The 20,481-nt window shown below is 50.1% G+C and overlaps 1 protein-coding gene across 20 annotated transcripts in view; it reads right to left on the bottom strand.

The window, feature by feature from the left end:
* heph (polypyrimidine tract-binding protein 1 heph) overlaps positions 1-20,481 on the bottom strand; it is a 119,639-nt gene that overhangs the window by 21,801 nt on the left and 77,357 nt on the right. For all 20 annotated transcript variants that reach the window (XM_070281997.1, XM_070281998.1, XM_070281995.1 and 17 more), the window contains 2 exons: positions 9,575-9,698; positions 1,799-2,064 (listed from right to left, as the gene is read on the bottom strand). In XM_070281997.1, the coding sequence (XP_070138098.1) occupies positions 1,799-2,064; positions 9,575-9,698 (390 nt within the window). The remainder of the gene's footprint in view (positions 1-1,798; positions 2,065-9,574; positions 9,699-20,481) is intronic.

Below are 20,481 nucleotides of genomic sequence, written 5' to 3'. Positions count from 1 at the left end.
AAAGGTAATCAGTGAAATGTAACTGTATTGTCTGGCCTGGAGTGTGTAGCCCCATTGTTGCTGGTGTGTCATCCGAGTCATAGGCGGCAGTGGCGCCGCAATCTATGGCGAGGGTTCTCGCCTTGTCCGGTCTTCGCTGTGCAGGATTGAATATATTTAAGCCCACAGTGTTGCAACCCGTAATGATTCCCATATAAACGCGATGTCGAACAAAAATCCGAGTCCTCAACCCCTCCGGCACACACGCCGCTGAAAAGCTTGCCACCTGGGTTGGGCCCCATGTTGCTGCAGCCTCTTAACCTTTTTTGGCTGCTGCTGCTGCTGCTGCTGCTTCTGCTGCTGTTGTTGCGATCTCTTTTTAAGTAGTTTGCTTCGGGGGTTGCTGCCCGACCACCCACTCCACCCACCCATCGCCATCAGGTGGCACACAGCCCACAGAAGGTGACAAGCTCGCTTTGGGTTTTCTTGGCCCTGTGGCTTTCTGTCTCCCCCTCTAGCCCCTTTAGCCCCTTCCACCCCATCGCCATTTTCATTTAAGTAATCAAAATATGCTTTTGACTTCGAGAGCTAAGCAGCTGGCATCTCTGGTTCAGCTCTGGCTATGGCTATGGCTCAAGGCCCGCCCGGCGTGCCGTCCGTCTGCTTATTCGTTTGTCTCCTTGGTATGCGTGTGGTTTCATTTGTATTTATGTATCCTTTTGCTATCCCCCACCACCACCCCCTTCCTCAACCGTCCTCTACGGCATTTCTCTGTGTGGGTTGTCCACAAAACCCCAAAAACTATGCATTTTACTGCTTTTGTCAGACACGTGTGTGGCAGAGCCCGGGCTGATGGTGGTGCTGGTGTTTGTGTTTGTGCGGCCATGTGTATTTATTTGAAAGCTTTTTAAACTTTGTCAGTGACTTTGTGGCTTACGAAATTAAAATTAGAAATTGGTTTAGACCACCCACAAATAGAGCCGTGTGTGCTCGTACATTTATGATGGGTCCAAGTCCAAATATCTCAAGAGACGGGCTTAAGTCGGCCTATCCTAGAAGTGCAATTAATCAGAGAGGTCCGCTCGCAGCCGACCGACATTTGCATATAAATACGAGGGTTGCCAGCCCAATCGCCACCCACACTGCCCATAGATTCCGCAAATAAAGACCGAAAACTTAATTGCCACATTAATAACACTTAAGCCAGGAACTTTTCCCAATTCCAAATAGGGGTTTTGGGGCCTTTGCCCCTTTCACCAAAGAAGTTAGGCCGACGGATGATTCCTCATCATTGCGAGTCAGTAAGAGATGTGCGTCAAGTGAGAAATTAAATAAATTATTATACCTTAGATGAGTATCATTTACCCAGAATGGCTAACGAATCCTGGCAATAATAACACATAATAATGGTAAGTAAAGGTGGGGTGGTGGTCGCCCATATAGGCCTTACCATGGAATTCTAATGGGGAGCCCCCAGAAAATTGACTAAAAACCTAAAAAATATTTCCCTCTCATGTTTTGATGCAGATTGGTGGAGAATCGATCTACGAATGTTTTAAGGTATTCCCCTCTAGAATCGGAAGCCTATTGGCAGAGATAGAGTTTTCAACGTGGCCCATATAGGCCCTACCACGGAATTCTCATGGGTATCTCCCACATCGATCCACAATTCGATAAGGAAACCCCCGTGGGGACTTGGGTAGCGGATATCTTAAGGTAGGCATGGGCATTGAATAATCAGGTGAAACATGTACATAGCAAAGGATTTTAAGCAAGAATACAATATAATGTAAAAAAGCGTAGACAGTTGTGTACTTACATTGTGGCTCTGGTCCGTCTTCAGCTCGCGGTGGTTGGAGAACTGCACGTAGACCATGCGGCCGCGCATCTGGGGCGGATTGACTGTGTAGCAGGATACCATCGAGGTGGCGGAGATCTCGTCGGCCATCTCGATGAAGGCTTGGTTCTTGCCCTTGAGCACCAGCACGTTGGTCACACGCCCGAACGGAATACCCAGGGCAATCACGTCCGACTCGCCGGACTCGTTTGGAATGTTGCGCAAGTGGATGACTTTGGAGGCCTTGGCTGCAATTGGAGGAAAGAAAATGGGAGTGAGCGAAGGTTGTTTAACCGATTGAAATATTTAACAGCTGACAGTCCCTGCAGGTCTCTCCTGCTCTCCTGCCCACCGTCCTCCTATCTGCCTGTTTTCGGGCCATCTCCGGCTCACTTAATGGCCACCAGTGCCGTCTGCACTTCCGCTTCCGCGCCTCACTTAATTTGTTTATTTTCGGGTTTTATTTGCCGGCTGCCTTTGTTGCACCACACCAAGGAGCACCAGGGGATGGGACGTGGACGTGGACGTGGCAGAAATAAAAACGTTGATAACATGGCCAAACGCTGCCACATTTGTATACACTTTGCTCTGTTAAGCCCGCTTTAAAGGGGCGGAGGCGGGAGGCTGGAGACTGGAGGCGGGCACTGCCATAAATTCATTCATTGCACACTTTCAACGGCTGTGAATAATCCAGCAGCAACACGGCGACAATGTCCGGTACACAGACAACGTTTGAGGCTTTTAGGAGCTCGTCGTGGTCGTTTTGCAGCTTCTGCTGCTGGTGCTGGTGCTCCTGCTCCTCCCACCTCCACCACCTTCCTAGCACTTGTTTGTTATTTTTGCATAAATAAAGCGGCTGGCCACCCACAGCCCACTGAGTGGTGCAGAACAAATGGGATTTTAGGCAGCTCTTGGCCCTGGCAACGAGTGCAGCCTCGTTCCGGCACATGTCCCTCTCGATAGCACTGTCAAAAAACAGAACCAGTTCGGTTTCCACCGCTATTGTTTCCCGAAATTATATTTATTGTTAATTTCTAAGCTCTGATAGTTATTTTGCAGTAATGCGGCTCCCGAAATCCCCAAATCCTAGCACATTTTCATGAACAACGGCCGACTAATTTCAGCAGTCTTTCTGGCAAATCGGAGTATTTTTTCCAGCGCTTAGTCAACACCTGGTAATGTGTTGGTTTTGCCATTTTTTTTAAATTTTTTTCCGTCCGCCGGAGAGGAGGAGGACAGTCTGCTTTTCATATGCAAATTAAATGCAGTTGCCTCCGATTTTCGCACTCCCGTGTTTGCTAAACAAGCCGACACATGGCCAGAGATAGGCCACGATTGGACGTGGCCTGGAATTCCAATAAAGACCGGTTCCACACTTTAAAACTTTAATAGCTCCGCTTTAGAGACGTGAGCTACATTTTTTGGGAAGTCACACCCCTAACTCATAACGCAAAGGGTCATTACTCGAATCGGTTCGCGCTGCTCACCTTGGAGCCAGACTCCAAGGGTCAATGTGCCAGTTTACCACACAATGCAAGAAAGCGGGCCACTGCTCCTGAAACTCGACCACTCTGGGAAAGGCTTTGTGCCCCGAGCCCCAATAAAAAGTCGGGCCAACTTCGAGGGGCAGTGTGCACTCTCGAGAGGCCAACTGGCAGCCAGCCCTCCTATTCCGGTCAATGCTGAATACAACTAATCGGAAATTACACTTTTTGATTAGTTCGAAACGGAAATGAAGCCGAAACGAAATTATGCAGGAGGGCCAGGACCTGTGCGGTCCTTGTAGTTTGACACTCGACGCAGCCCAGCGCAGCCCGGCGCAGCTCACAAATTTATTAAAAATCAATGGCCGACTGCAGAGCGATGAGATTTGCTCCATCACTCCGACCGCCCTGCCCCCGGCGGCCGCCAAAAAACTCACTATAAATAACGTTCAAAAAATGAAAACGAATAGGGCTACGACTGCCACTACGACAGCGAATAGAACTGAAAATCGAAACTAAATAAAAGCAGCAGGAACGCAGCCGGAAATGTCCTGCACAAGACAAACAACAAATCAAACGCCGCTGGCCGGAGCCGAAAAAGGGACGACTGCGGAGAAAAAATGTACAAGTATCTATCATGCATGATGAAGTTGTCAGCGGAAAGCAGGGGAAATATAAAAAAGTGGCCGTTTTTGACGTTGCGACCAGCCACTCTATGGTTCTATGGTTCTGGTAGATTTGTTCCAAATCGCAGCAACTGATGGTGTGAAAAAAAGGATCCTCCGGGTCCTTCGCAGGGCATTCCAAATAATTGAAAAGCAAGACGGCAGACAGCGGATGACGTCAACCGGAAGTTCAGGGCGAGAGCCCGGCAGCTACAACTGCAACTAGGACTACCAGAAAAAACTGCCAACCGGCGAGCCGCCCCAGGGCGGATTTGTTGCGCCAGTTGTGGCAGTGCTGCCTTTTAATTAACATCGAGAGTGGAATAGTATAAAAGCGGAAAGCATTGTTTGTCAGCGCCAATATTTGCGGAGCAAACAGCGAATGCAATTGGCAGAAAGCCATGATCGTGGCCGGCAAAACGGCAAAACAGCTGCCGCAGTGGGAGCTGCTTCTTTGGCAGGATAATTATAATACAATGCTAAGTCAACAGGGCCAAAATGCATTAACAACAGGACTCTGGCTGGAAAAAGTGCAGCGATAAAATTTGCATTCGATAATGATGATGCTGCCGGGCGATGCTTGTTGACTGTCAATGCCCGGTGCGACGATATGAATAGCAATCATTCGCTTCACTGGACGTTGAAATGAGCTGCAAGGACGCAGGGCCAAAGCCCAACAGTATTAATGACCGCACGCGCCGAAAGGAATCCGGACAGGAAGCGCAGGAGGAGGGAAAGCCATTCCAACTCGCACTCACACTCGCCATGAGTTGCACGAAAATATACATAAATAAACTATTTATAGCTAATTGAAAAGTTTACAAACTGTAATTGAGTTCGGACGATGATGGTCGGGTGAGTTGGTAATGAATGGTCAGCCGGTCCGTCCTCGACCACTGCGGCGTATGTGTAATAATATGCTCTGCGAGCCTGCGCCCCCCCAGATCCTTTTTCCCCCGCCCACCAGGCACCACGAAGTTAATTAATGACAATTTAAATTCATAAAGCAAACACAGAAGCCCAAACGAAAAATGTAAATGAAAATGAATGGAAAAAGCGACTCGAACAAAAGAAAAGGACTCGCCCGGGGGCGGATGCGCCTGGAGGGGGGAGGCCTGTGGGCGCGGTCAGGCCCAAATAAGTGCTGATTGTTAATAACAATTAAATTTATGCTTACATGGCGGCATTTAATGATTTAATATGAGTTTGACGCCAGTGTTTGTTGTGCCTCGGTTCCGCCCCCAAACTTTGCCGAGGGTGTGTCAACAGTCGCATATATAATTTGAATAAATATCCAAGCTCACTCGGTCTACACACGAGCAGACAAAGCTGTTCGAGCGCCTTTAATTATGCGGCAGTAAATTAGATTTTTACAAGCTCACACATCATAAATTTTAAATTGTTGGACAAACTTGTGTCCTTACGTGTCTGGCTGGCTCCGAGGCGACGTCGTCGTCAGCGGTGCCCCTCCCAGCTCCTTCGGAGTGTGTGTGCACAACGACTTAATGATATTTGCTCAGCCAGAGCCGGGCCTGCTCTTTAATTTAAACATTTGCCGCACGCATAATCAATCATGGCATAATTTTTTGGCAGCAAATGAAACTCAATGCCGGCGGGCATTACTGCCTCTGTTTGCTTTTCGTTCCAGCTGCTCTGTTAATTTTTTTTGCTCCAGACATTCCACAAAATAACGATTTTTAGCAGGCCTCTAACCTCCAGAAACTCAATTCATTAAAAACCGTGAGGGGTGGCTGGGAGACGCGTAAGAAGTCAACGCACTCCTCTGAGTTTCGATTAGAGATTACGGATTTTAATTACATTTCAATTACGAAAGTAGTTTTCCACCGCCTCGGCCTCCTCAAAGAGGGCTGTCTACACCTTTCTTTCCTTTTGAAGGAATGGCGAGAGTACTGTCTGAGGCAAGTGAGCTTTTCTGAAAAACTAGGTATGCAGCTTAGGCCCTCAGAATGAATTCCAATTGAAGCCCATCTACCGATTCAAATACTGGAAATTGCACAAAGTCCACGGCAACAGGGCGTATGCTTAATTTAATCTTGCCCACGGCTCGGCCAAAGTCAGCTGCCACTGACCGCACTCGAGCACACTGACTGCCATAAATAGCTTCTCACGCAATCATCCAGCCAGAGACCGAGCCAGGCCCAGAGCCAGAGCCATGGGGAGTCAAACCAGTTGACAATCTGTTTGACTTTGGTCTGGCAGGATTTTTATACTCCTTTCAATTCAGTCTCAATATTTGCGCAGAGGCGAAAGTGGCGAGCAGTGAGGATGGGACGGAATTATGACAATATTATTTTATTGACTGCAAAAATATTTACACGCAACGCAGTGCCCAGAGTCCGAGCCCGGAGACGTGCAAATGATATTCCGAGACGGGACGGGACGGCACGCGCAGGACTCGCAGGACACTCCGCCCGCCAAACTGTCGACTTATTGGTTATGGCAATAAAAGCGTTTAAGTGCTGGGCCAAGGGATGGGCCATCTATTGAGCCATAAATTGGCGGGAGTGCGACAGCTGATTCGAGGACCTAAGGTCGACAGTCGGAGGACATAATAAAAGCGCCGATTGCATATACAAATTTTAACTTTTTCTAGCACTCTCCGAGGCCGTCTGGACAAGGAATTAGCGGCTAAGAGCTAGAGAACACACTGCACACGCATGGCTGGGGCAACAGCTGTGCGGCGTCCTTGTTTTCTCTTTTTCCGGCGGGCCAAAGGTGGTGAGCTGACCATTAAGCCTCCAAAATCGGTCAATAAACAAACAAATGTTGGTGGACTACACAAACAGCGTGGTGGCCGTGCATGCATGGATGCCGTAACAATAAACAACAAACTGAATTGGCTATGGCGCGAGTGAGCCGAGTGTGTGTGCCGACAACAAAAGCAAGTCCTGGCCACGCTGTTGATGTTTCCCTCGGACACGCGACATGGCCACGCAATGTCCTCCACGCAGAGAAACGGCCAGGTAGCTACCTTCCGCCAAAGGCCATTATTCTAGCGAAAACTTTTAACATTCATCTGCTTGCTCGGAGCTAATGCCAGGACCCTAAGGTTGCTGTAGATTGGCAGGATAACTGGCCGGGTGTACCGATCAGGGCCCGCCCAGAACCTGTTACGGTTTCTCTGACTGTAGATCTGATCCCTCGGCTGGTGAGTGGTGACTGGCGACTGGACTCCCTGGGGGCTCGTACACTCGGCATAAAATATTCCTAATAATAAAAAATCAAATAAATCAAGCGAAACTATTTATTAGCAGACCGGGTTGCGGGCATTGAATAAACTCTGCCGGCGAGGCCTTTAAGCTCCTGCCAACCACCGCCACACACGCACAACACCCCGCCGAAACTCGAGCCACTCACGTCAAGTGGCAGGGCGTGGCGCGCAGCCTCTGCCCCAAACTACTGCCGCCGCCACTGCTGCACATGCCAAAGTGTTTTTATTACATTTACGTGAAAAATTTGTTGCATGTCCTGCGCTAAGCCGTGTATCGGAAACGGACGCGGGCGTGTGTGTGCCCAGCCATCGATGTATTGGTTTGCTGTGGAGCACAAATACAATTGACAAAGTGCGAGGGTGAGGGCGAGGGCGGAGGGAGGCGTGTGGTGTGCTATACTGTGGTATGGTGTGGTGCGTGTGTTTATCTAAGGCTCGACCGCAGAGGCACACAATGCTCATTGTTGCTTTTTGGATGCCAGCTATTTACTTGTCTGGCCTTTGTTAGCCACCTCCCTCGTGTCCTGGTGGCAGGACCCTCCAACATGTATTGGCGCTTGCAGCGCAATAAAAGTGTCCTTACACATTTATTTAGCAATTTCTTTTGTTATTATTTTTGGCATCGGCTGTGGCTTTGTGTGCGCTAAGAACTTTAAGTGGCGTTCCCCACAAAAACGAATTTCTGCCTCACCGTCGCATCGACAATGTCCTGCGTCCTTTGGGCGCGGCTTTAATGGAGCCAGAGCCCGAGCCAGGACCGGAGCCCGAGCCGGAGCCAGAGCTCTTTGCGAGCGTGTATGTGTGTGTTTGCACAAGAACTTTGCGGGGAAAATTAAAATGGCCGCAGGTGGCAGGTGTCAAAAAAGGGTCGGGGGTCGGGTGCGAGAGCTGGCCGGGCCAGGACACCAAACTGCCGTTGGCCGAAGGCCTTCGTCTGTGCGCTTTGCGCTCCAACAATGGTCAAAAGTGAAGGGTGAAGAGCCAACAGCTCCCCTTCCTCCACCTGGACGGGCGGCGGGTGTGCGTGCGAGCGGTCTGTCTGCTTGTTGCTTTTTAATTAATAGAAAAGTCCTTTGTAAAGTAATAAATAAATATTTTGCTTCCGCTTCTGCGTACGTTTTTTCGCTCTCCATCGATTGTCCTTCCCCGTCCTTCCAGCCCATTGGCCGTGGACCCTGCTCCCTCCACCTGGCTAATACTCGCCCAGCATCCGGCAATGTGGCTGCCGGCGACAAATTCTGTTAATTACAGCACAATTTCAAAAGCATTTTGAAGGCAGAGCGCGCCCGGAAAAGGATATCGAAGGCCTCCTGCCTCCTGCCCCCTGCCGACTCTGAACTCTGAACCTGCATGTCGCGCTAATTAAATTCGCCCTGCACCAAAAAAGCAAAACAATCGCCACCCGTTCCATCCTACTGGATAGGCGGACGATTACTTTTGAATTTCAGCGGAAATTGTAGCCTATTGATTTGTTTGCATGGCCAATCATTTTGTGGCTCGCTGGATTTTTGTGGGCGGCTGCAGCCAGAGTCCTTTGCCGCCTACGAACCTGTCAAATATTTGCCTAATGTGTGGTTCATTCTGCTGGTTTCGATTCGGTTTCGCTATGTTTTTGTTGGGTTTCTGGGTCGGTGTGCGGTTTTTGATTAGCTTTATTACTTTGCGGCGGTCTGCCATATGCAGGGTGGCTTTTCGGTATGTGCGGGTATCCGTGGTGCAGAGGGGCGGGTAGGTAGTGGGGCTAATTAATGTGCCTACACAGTGCGTGGCAGAAGTCAGCCTGTGCTGACCACTGGCCACCGACTGCTGGGGGCAGGCAGCTTATTTTCTGAGCGGACGCCAACATTTTAGCGTAATAATTTCACGGTAGCACAAAGCTGGTGCGAGCCGAATGTTTTCGCTGCCGACCCGCCCGCCCTCCATGCTAATTAGTGGGTTAATTGGATATGGGCATCAAAGCGCGGTCGCCTTCAATCGGACTTTGCTCAAGTGCCTCGAACACTTTGTGGCCAAGTCGAAGGCTTAAGTCTAATGCTGCACTGCGAGAACTAGCCCACTCTGCCCCTGATATTATACACTTTCAAGCCAGCCAGCATATTCTATTCTGTTCTTCCTGTGTGTGGCTTAGCGTCCCGGCGGGCCTGGTTAATTGGCAGACAAACCCAACAAGGCCCAAGACTATGGCTGCAAAATGCACTTGGCACGAGCGTCGCTCAGGGGAGAAGAAGCTAAGGGAAGAGCTTAGCCAAGACAAAGGTAACAGGTAACAGGTAACAGGCAAGAGGTAAAAGGTAAAATGTAAAAGACATAGGCAAGAGGCGGACAGAGAGACAGAAGGTAGCAAGGATAAAGGTATAGAGAGGAGAGCTAGACTTACCGATTCCGCCGGCCAGCACGGTGCCCGGCTCCAACTTCGCCTTCTTTGTGGCCAGGTCCTGGTTGTTGTTGTCGGAGGCAGGCGCCATGACTGCTGCTTGACTCAAAAGTTCGTCGCTTCCGCGCTGGATTCGGATAGTCAGAGACACACAAATGGACATAGATCCAGATTCAGATGCAGATGCAGATGGAGGAGGAGCAGGCAGGCAGTCGGTTAATATGTTTTTATTTTGCAAGTTATGTAGTTTATTTGTGGCACAGGGCACAGGCACAGGCACAGGGCAGGCACAGACAGAAGTTGAAGGTGGTTCAGATGGTTTTGTTCAGTGGTAGTGGTGTGTAGTTGGTAGATGAAATATATACGTAACGAGTAGCAGTAGCGGTACATAAAAAGAGAAAATAGACAGAGAGAGAGAACAATATAAATATTTAATGTTTACGCAAGTTAAATAAATTACAGCGGTTCCCCAGGCCCGCAGCTTCGAGGGCCGTTTGCACTGCTCTCCCGGGCTGGTTTGGGCTTCGAGTTTGGTGAAAATCAACAAGGATCCAAGTGAGTGGACTACTGCAGCTAGTGATTATCCACTGTTAGCTAAGCTTTCCTGACCACTCCCAGTGGATCGGGTTCATAAACAATAAACCGCCGCCCTCCCTCTTGGTTAGCCCCAAAAATCACTATTAGTATGATTTGAATTAGCCATCCTGGCTGGATGTGCTGCGCTCCTTTCGCTCCATTCTTCCTGCTTTATTGCAATGCTAAACTCTAATTACAAAGCACATGAGTGTATTGTAATTACATGTGACACTTAATTACCGCACTCACACAAGCAGGAGAAAGGAGAAGGAGCCTGCAGCTCCACTGAAAACGCGAATATCAAGTCAGGACCAAAGTCAGGACCATAGGGAAGAGGTTTTATAAACTAGAGGTTTAATAAATAATGAAAGTATGTAGTATAATCTCAAAGACCAAATAAATATAGTAGATTGTTAGACTTCACTCTTTTTCCCGCAGTGTGGCGTCTGAATTGGATGCCGAGCTGGATTCCGATTCCCAGAGAGCTCCGGGAGCAACTGAGAAAAGCCAAACATTAAATGTAATGCGCCCCATAAAAATAAAGCTGCTACAGCCGTAGCTGCGACTTCAACTACTGCTGATGCTGGCGGCATTGTCCTGGCCAGGATGCGTGTGGAGGGGAGGGGAGCAGATGGTGGGGCTCCGCAGAGTGTGTTTGTTCAGATCCTGCTGCTATGCATTAGCGGCAATGACAAAAAGTCAATAAACGATAGCGGTGGGAGCGGACGAGCCAGGGAAGGACGAACACCCCGCACACCGCACAAATTGAAAAGGGTAATTTTGTGTGAAGTAGGCACCTTTATGCCCCACCCCCTGCCCGTGCTAACCAACCTCCCCTCCTGGCAACATCCGCTATCAATGCTGACTACGCTTGAATTCGCCACTTGGCTTATCATCGCTCCTGCTCCTGCTCCCGCTCCTGCTCCTGGCTTATTTGCTTTTTGCCTGATGGCTTTGCTTTGCTCCTGCTTTCTGCTTTGTTGTTTCTTATTTGTTATTTGTTATTTGGTGTTGGTTGTTGGCTTTTTTATTTTTATGGGCCGCATTCGCCGCCCCCCACCAGTCGAGGAATTAGCTTAAATACGAAAACCACATGTGGTAATAGGAGCAGGGTGTGGGCGATAGACCAGGACACGGCTCGCTCCCGAGCCGCAAAAGCACTTCACTTGATAATATCCAAAAAGCAGCCAAAAAGCCCGAAAACAGAGGGCGGGGTAGTGGGTCCTGGGTCCTGCGTCTGCGTGTGCAAGTGTGCGTGCCGCGAGAGAGTAATGATATCAGCAGCAGCGTTCATTGTTGCTGTCGAACATATGTTTTCCGAGTCGGAAAACTGTAGCACGTTTTTTGGGGAAAAAAAGCGAGCTCTGCCCAAGCAGGGTAATGCACACTGGGGTTCGCCGCTTCGGGGGATGCCGGCTTACTGCCTTACCGTAGCGGGTAATTAAATTTTAAATGCCCCACTCTCGGGCGGAAAGGGTTCCCGCCAGAAACTAACTGCTCGCCTTACTTAGTACGAGTCTCTAATGCATTCGTTATGGCACATTAACGCTCCCTCAAGAGGCGCCCGCTCGCATGCCACGGGGACTCCCCCACGTGGTCGCTGTGTGGGACCTCCTTTTCCCAGTTTGTAAGCTGGTGTGCATTACACGGTTCAGATAACCGGGCTAATGCCCCGTACCGACGACTGGGCTTGCGACGATTTCCTTTCTGCCAAGCTGACCGGAAATGTTATTTTAATATGCTTTCTAAAAAGTATGCTAAATATTTGATTAGTCCTGTGCTGCAGCACCCTTCTGCCCATTGCCTTTGTGTGAGTGGCCAGAACGTGGCACATATGGCCAGAACGATAAGCCGTTGTCCACTTTCCCGGACGGGAGTGGAGTGGAGTGGAATGGAGGAGGACGAACCCAAGTGGACCGTTTCATTGTTGTCTCGCCTCTGTGCCATTTTAATGAATTTTCCCAGCCCCGCCCCCTTGATCTGCCCTGCCCGCTCCAGCAACGCCCCACTGCCGGAGGGCGTGGGCAGTTTTCTGGGCACTCACTGATTTCTATGATGACATGTGCCTTTTCAGTCCCCGCCTCCGCCTCCACCACCTCCTCTCCTTCCGCTGGCTTGTCTCTCTTTCAGTGCGTTTCCTTTGCTGGCGCCTTTGTTGTCGTTGCCGGGTAACTGGGTCAGCGCGCAATTGTTGCCTTCGAGGGTTGCTGCTGCCCACCACCACCCCCCTAACTTGTTGTTGTTGTCCGAGCAGCAGCAGCAGAAAGATAATCACGCACATGCCTAACGGTTAAGTTTTTGAAGTGCTCCACGCTGACAGAGCCGGCTGGGACAAGGACGGACGGAAGGACGGGCGGTGGGCTGGCGGAAGCAAAGGGTGTCAGTGCCGTCAGCAGCACCCCACCATGCCTTTCAGCTCCGCACGGAGAGCAGTTGTTGTAATGAGCAGTGCCATGGACTAAGAGAAAGGCCGTGCCACATCTTTAATATTTGATATTTTAAGCTACAACTGCCTTCCCGAGAGCGAAAGTTTTTAATATTTCTGTCGAGAAACTTCCAGGCTTCTCAACTTTAATGCATGGCTGGAGTTTAGGCCTCCCTCCCCTGTGTAGCCCTGCGAGTGTGTCCTTGCCTCTCTTTCAAGGCACGAGAGCCGGCCACTGAACCACGGGGTGGTTCGTCGAAGTGCCCGCATGAAACTCACACCCTACTTCATACGTGAAGGCGCTTTTTTAAAGGGGCGCCAAGCCAGGAGCTTAAGCAGCTGAGCGGCGCAAACACGGATCGTGTGTAATCGGAAGTACGGCTAGATTACGCCGTCAGAGGGGTCTTCGGGCACTATTATTATAAGGACGGCGCCGGAGGGTTGCCTGGACACGGGCGAGAGTAAAAATACCCAAATTAGAAGGAAATACTGAAATGCCGCTTCTAATGGGCACTCGGCCGCGTCTGGCATGACTCGTGATTTGTGCCCGCCAGCTATCATCGTTCCGTTCGCCACAAACGGCCAGGCCACGGGCGTGGGCGAGTCAGCAGCTCCAGCCTGCGAAGCCTGAAAATGTCAAAGAAGCACCCGCCTCGGATTTAATTCATCCGCGAAACCGGCGAGTTGATAATAACACAGCACTGTGGGCCGAAGGGGTGGAGCCTGTGTGTTAATGCCCCCATACGTGGCGCGGCCTCGTGGCTCGTCCCTGCGCTCTTTGTTGTGAATTTATGAGGACGCCACATGAATATTAAAATCAAATATGTTGCCGGCGATTAAAGGCTTTCGTTCTGTACAGCCCGGGTCATAATGCTAGCAGCTGGCAGGGGGACTGAACTCTTTCAGAGGGACCCTATTATTGCGAGCAGCACTGTTCGAGTGTGTGCTTTTCGCGACACAGTTACGACTCAATATTCTGCTGGTACTCCGGACCCGTTCATTTGTGTCGACCATCGACCCCTCCTACTGTCGATGTTATGATTCAGCTGCTGTCGATGATATTGATATGAGAACGAGGTAGCGTGGGCGGAGTGGAGGCTGCCTTGGCGCAAAATATTGCATATATTGGGAACAATAACAACAGCGGAAAACTGCAGCTCCTCGCAGCATCCGGTGATCCCCTTGAAACAACAATTAATGCCACAGATGTTTCTGCCACTGAATATGTTTTCGTGGGGCATAACTTTAAGCCTTTAAAGCTGCACCCACGCACCCAATAAATTCCAATTAGAAGGCCTAAATGAGACAGCACCCACCCCTCACTCGCAGTCCCGATATTTGCCAGCTAGTTGTCAGTTGATAAACGCCACTTGTAGCTGGGAGGACCGCATAGACACAGAGATACAGGGACAGAACCCTACTCAGTCGCCGATCCACCAGCCATCCAGGCACTAACCCACCTGCCAGGGGGCGGGATGGCGGGCGGAGGAGGCAATAAATTATAGCAGAATGCCGCCAAAGCGTAACAGCTGCGGTTCTTGCCAAACACAGGAGGACCTGGAGAGGATGGGAGGCTCGGAAACCACAGCAACAAGAAAGAGTCACCGGCTCAGCCAGAGCTTAATATGAAATGTTCGTCGTATCTAAGTGCGGCTGGATCCTCCTCCTCGAGAACCACTTTATTTCATATTTTTCCCTATTTAAAGCGGGTAAGGACTCTGAAAGTGTATGTATACCTGTACAGTGCCAGAGTGGCAGGGGGGGTGGTATGTACGGGTAAATAGAAGAGCTGCCAGTCGGATACCACTAAATATTTACGCTTTGGCTTTTATTGCTTCCGAGAGACGGGTCCGGGTCCGGGTCCGGGTCCGGGACAGGGAACTCTTTTTATTTCAATTTGTTCGCATAAATATTTGAAACGCGGCTAAATTAGAATGTCGAAAGGCGAGAAAAAATGACTGCGGAGCAGCCGGCACGAGGCAGTCTCTGTTCGAGAATATAAACTCGAGCAAGTTTGGCCAAAACGATTTGTAGCAATTTCGCTATTAGTAGTAGGTCCACCCCTCAGCCAGTAGGAGGTGGGGCAGAGAAAGCCAAAGCAGAGGCAAGAAAGCGCAAACAAAAACTTTTCCTGCTTATGCATTTATCACCTTGCTCCCACACACTGGTGCGGCAGTGCAAACTTTTCCTGTCCTTCCTAGGCTCGTCCTGCCAGTGGCAGGTGCGGGGAAATCCAGAAAAATCGGGGGAACTCCTGGCGGGCACATTTCGAACGGCCGCCCGCATAAATTATTCAAAACATGTGTTCCCCGGGTATCTGTGCGTCTGTATCTCCAACTGTCTGCCACTGACTGCTCGTTGCCCCACGTTCCTCGTCCTCGTCCTCGTTCTCGTTCTCGATTCTCGTTTCGCTTTCACGTCTGTGGCACAGTTAATGCAGCTGAACAGCCCGCCCCCGCAAAGGTAGGAAGCATTTTTTCCTCCGGGTTCTTTATCACACGGAACTTACTTGTGTATGACAATTTCATTGATATTCCCCGCCCCGGCCCTCCACACCATTTTACGCACGGCCGAAAGTTTCGGCAATTTTTTATTTGCCACTCGCGCCACGCGACTCATGCTCTCTATTAAGATATTCACTCGCCTGTGATGTGGATGCCCCGCCGTATGTGGAGACTGAGAACAACTTCTGGAGTTGCTTTTAGCCAAGAAAAGTTGAAGCTAGCACCTTGCCCATAAGACATATCGTAGGCCATAAGACTGAAGTCCTTTTTTTGGCAGTGTCCTGAAAGAGTTGGGTGTGCTGGGAGGGTGGGTGGTTGTGTGTGGGGGGTGCGTGTGTATTGGTATATATAAATGCAAATGACAAGCACTTGCCGTTTAGCATTTCTAATGAGCCGAGACGGAGATTCTGGGCCTGACCTTTGCAGCGATTACCTTGCGGCATAAATCTTTCCAGGATATTGATTCCCAGCTTTGCTCCCGGGCAGCTATCCAGTAGCTGTCCTGCTTTGTATTTATCTGGCATGCCCTGCTCCTCGTGTTGAGGGGATCTTTAAAATAAATTATACCTTTTAAAAACGGCCACAAAGCGCCGTGTATGGAGAGCTTGACCTGGAGCCCGGCCGGGGTCATATAAAATTCAACAGCATTGAAATTTATGGCGGCTGGACACTCGGCAATAGCGAAAATATGCTGTGCTCGCGCTCGCCCTCCGTGGGGGCGGGTCGGAGGAAGCGAGGGTGTTAATATGGGGCTGGGAATCGCCCGCACCCCCGGCCAGCCTGTGCCTTATTTATTTTTATGGCCTTCTCTATTTGCTTGTCGTTTTGTGCGGCAGCAGTCGAATAAAAAATGCATTAAAAGCGTCTGGGCCGGGTGGAGCATTTCGGTTTCTTTTCCGCCTTTCCCCTCCCCTCCCCTTCTGCTCTGCTGGCCACCCCCCTGTGCTGGCAACCGACTTTAAAAGGCTGCGCCCCAAGACAGGTGGCAGGTTGTGTCGGGGTTGCAAGTCAATGAACAAAAATTGCCATGCCAATTCTTAAAAGTCTAATGCTCAGGCGGCTGTGTGTGGGAATAATTTGTTGGCTGCTGCTGGATATCCTTGCGGGAGGAGGCGTATCCTTTGTTTGGTGTCTATTTGCCACCGCCTCCCCATCTCGGTTTCACCCGCCGTGTGACGCTCGCTTTCGCCTCCATTCAACCGCGCCAAAGGAAAACATTTTAATGCCCCGCCATTTTTATGGCGCCACACTCGAATGCGCTTAAATATTTTATGTAATTTTTCGCAATTTATTTTAGCGCATTACTCGCCGGCATCCAGCCCCGGGCATCCAACCCGACATTTATATCAATTCCAGGGCCACACTTCGGCTGACAAATGCGAGCCCTCGGCGGGGCCCAGGGCCTCTTTACAAATCTGTTGCTTCAATTACAATTTTTGACTAATTCGATTCTAATTTTTGGGTTTCGGGGGTGCAGGCCAATAAATATTCGTGCCACATAACTCGATTCGGGCCGTCAATTGCGTGCAGGGAAGGATATGGCCCAAAGATAGTTAATTCACTTAGCTGGCAGCTGGAATGAAAGGGCGGCCGAGTAACGAAGTTATTTATGTCTCCGAATCTCGGCGGCCGGCGCAATCGGGAATTAATCAAATTGCTGAACAATTTGAATAACTTTAATGGACTTGCGGCACATAGCACATAGCGCCGCCAAGTGGCACGACTACGCAAGGATGCCGCTTCCACAGCCATAAATCCATTTCATGCTACCCTACCCTGGCCCCTGTGCTACCGCCACTCGCGTCATGTTTGGTAAGTAATTGATTTATATATAAAAACATGTTGCATGCCACGATTGCAGCTTGTTGCTGTCGTTGCTATGCAGTTGTTGTAGCGTGGTGGCTTGTCGGCGTCTAAATTTATACACGCACACCGCCCCATCGCACACCCCCATCGCACACACTCGACATTCAGCGAAATGCAAACTCGCATGTTTACATATCGATTACTGCGCCTGCTGCCACAGGAGGGCTTTGCGACTGTGTGGGAGGACTCTGTGTTTTGGGGAAATGAAGCGAGTGGCATGGAGGGTGGCCCAGAAAAATGTTGCATTTTATGCGATGTTCAGCGAGGAGAACACGTTTTTTTAAAGCTGCCATATCGATTTTCGAGCGCACTTCAGCCAACGAATTCGCGACTAATTAAAAGCAAAAGGGCGTCCCAGGACACCTAAATGATTTGTCTATGACAGCAAATAAAAGGCTTTAATAACCGGGCCAGCCGGACCCGTCCAGGCCCACCGACTTGCAACACTCTCGTGACGGCGGCTCGTTACATTCTCGCTTTACGACGCGCCCACAAAGGGGGCGGGGTGGTGGGTGGTGGGTGGTGGGTGGTGGGTTGGCCCATAAACCTAGGGCACAAGAATACAACAAAATGGTAAATGAATGGGAACGGACTCGGCGCAGGGACCAGACCAGGGAAAAGCATAAAAAATTATCTACATTTAATGGCTATCCTTAAAAATTAGCGAGAAATGCTTAAATTAAACATAAAACTCAGGGCGGCCGAAAGCGTGAGGGTCAGAGGATTACCGGGCAGCGGGAAATCGGGGAAAACTGTGCGAGCGAGACGGCGAATAGCCAAGAAAGGACATGCGTCTGACGGAAACATCAAAATGACATCCATTAACACACCTATTAATCACAAAAAAATAGAAAGCCGAGCCAAACCGAGCGTTAACGACAGGCCAGCAGAAAAGCTGCCGCCTAAAAGTACACTGCGAGAAAATGAAGTCGAGTTCTTAATCCTAAAGGATCAGAGTTTCAAGAGCATCTATACACTATTGGATGGAATCATATTTTATCTAAGATATGGAATAGATACAACATATATCATGAAACTACCTCCCAAAGCTCAATAGTCAGAGCTCAGTGCAAGCCCCGGCCGCGCTTAAAAGTAGGCAATGCCACAACATTACGGCCAGGTGGCAAATAAAGGCAACAACAACAACAACGAGCCCCTAATAGAAAATAGCCGAGCCAGCAACAACAACAACAACAACAACAACTAAGCAACGAAGGCGTAGAATAAAAATGTCAAAAATGTGACAGTCGACGCGACGACAAAGCCAAAGTTGCCACCGATGTCGTGGTGTTTCTGTTGTTTCTTTGGCTCTGTTGGCGGTGTTTTGGGGGTGTGGGTGGGGTGAGGTGGGGTTTGGGCTTCGGTTTGGGTCACAAGTTGGCCAACGTCGTCGTTGTCGTTGGCGTCGTCATAAAAACCCGCAAAGTGGGTGGTGATGGCCAATTAAGTTAACGACGGACAGTCGAGCGGAGCGGCTGGCCAACTTTGCGGTCGAGCCACCACTGGCTAATGTGAGTGCAGGGTGCTCGGGCCAGGTCTCGGGCTCCAGCTCGGGCTCCAGCCTAACCTATTGTAATCTAAAACGTTCATTGGCCGCCAGGTTGGCAAATGGAGCGCCCTAGGATCCGGCTTCCTTCCTTCCTTCCTCCCTTCTGCGAAGGTTTCCTGCCGCCGCTGTTGGCGTGGCCGTGGCGTTCGTTGTCGCCTTCGTCCATCCGTCCGGTTGTGGTGCGACTTTAATGGGCGGTGGTCGGTGGTGCGACTGCCTTCGAGCATCCACCATCCTCTCGCTTCGGAGCATCTAACATCGACGCCACGGGTCGTGTTCGCTTGACTGGCAGATCAAGAGACAGGTGACTGAACCAATTAACAAAAAGCCTGGCGCACGGACACCAAAAACTTTGCCAGCAGCACCAAAGGCTCCACCAAAGCACCAAAAAAAGTTCAAAAACATTGGGAGACACGCCAAAAAAATGAGTGAAAAAAAGGTGAAAATAGCTGCAGGTGACGGGCGACTAGAAATTAGCCCACATTTCCCGGGGAGAGTGGCCCAAAGTGGTGGTGGCGCCAGCAGCTGTGGCCACCTGGAAACATAACCTCGGACCAGCCAGCCATCCAGCCATCCAGCCAGCCGTATTCGTAATATATACAATGTAAATAGATGCCAGCGCCAAATGTCTCGCAAGTTGCAAATTAATTTCTCCATGGAATGGAGCGCTACACTGGCGCTCGGGGAAATGGCTCGGGACGGAGCTGGGGCTGGGGCTGGGGCTGTGTGGGGCAGGATAACACGAGGGGAAAGCCACTTTGTAGCGGCCGCTCTTCTCGTAATCACCGACATCATGAAGAAGCTGCTCTCCTTCGTCATTATTGCGGTTGTCACAGCATATTCCATTAGCAATTATGAACACGGAATGGAAAGTAGCTGTGGATAGAACCGTGGATAGTTCTCCTGCGCCCACCTCACCTGGTGGCGCAACTTCGGCGACTACTTAAGCCGAGCCAACGATGCCGTTAAGTGCTCCGTTCCTCAAGCGGCCAACATTTGGGCCACGTTTGATGTGAGGCTGCACGTTCTTTGAAAGCTTTTTGGGGCCCACTGAGAGAAATTCTACATGGAATTGTTTGGAAGATGGAGGCTTGAAAAGTATTCTATCGAGATAGATAGATAAGGACAACAAGGCTGCACTTGTTCTAAGAAGCTTTGAGGCCGCGAAGAATGCTCGAAGAAGAAGCCTTTAAGAAGTATTTAATGGCAGTCGTAGCAACAGGCAATGGGATTATAAAGAGGCATGCCGAACACTGGTGTACCATACTGTCGCAAAAAACCCTCAACCAATCTAGGCTTGCGGCCCCAAAAATGGAAGATCCTTTGAGCTCTGTGACAGTGATCACAAACGGGCCGTGAATTTGTCAACAGTCCTGGCCCAAGCACACTCACAAATGACCACAATGCTACAAAGTGTCTGAATGAGAGGTAAATAGATAGAGCAGGAGGGGGCCTGGGCACAACAACCGGAAAATGGGTTTTCAAGCAAATTATCTGGCTGCCAGGCCGAGCCAAAAGCCCAGGACCAAAGCAGCTCTAAACAGTTTCCATTTCAGACAGGGAGAGGACAGGAGCCAGAACAAGCACAACAAGGGGCTGCACATATGACAAATATGCATAGACATTGTCTATTGCCACACGCTTGCGGGCTGCCTTTGTCCGACCCCGGCAGGATGCAAGGATGTGTGCACTGAGGGGAATACTTGGGCCCCCTACTGGCTAATAGATAGCCACTGGCTTTCGAGTGGGGAGCTGGGGAGCGTACATTTGGCTGAACCGTCCAGCGGACAAATAATATTTTGAATTATGAAGCATCCACTAATAGTCTCATGCCCCATTGCCCACCTGTTTCTTGCAGTGCACCCGGGCTGGGTGGATGTGATGGAATATGGTCGGACGCTTCTTTGGCTCGCACCAATCGACCGCTGCATCGCTCCACCACGGCCAGGCCAACCATCCCGGCACCGTCCGAATTATGGGGCTTGTGGTT

Source organism: Drosophila bipectinata, chromosome 3R (genome assembly GCF_030179905.1).
Source record: "Drosophila bipectinata strain 14024-0381.07 chromosome 3R, DbipHiC1v2, whole genome shotgun sequence".
Classification (NCBI taxonomy): domain Eukaryota; kingdom Metazoa; phylum Arthropoda; class Insecta; order Diptera; family Drosophilidae; genus Drosophila; species Drosophila bipectinata.
The sequence above is the reverse complement of the archived record's forward strand: the minus strand, read 5'-3'. Positions and strand labels throughout refer to the sequence as shown.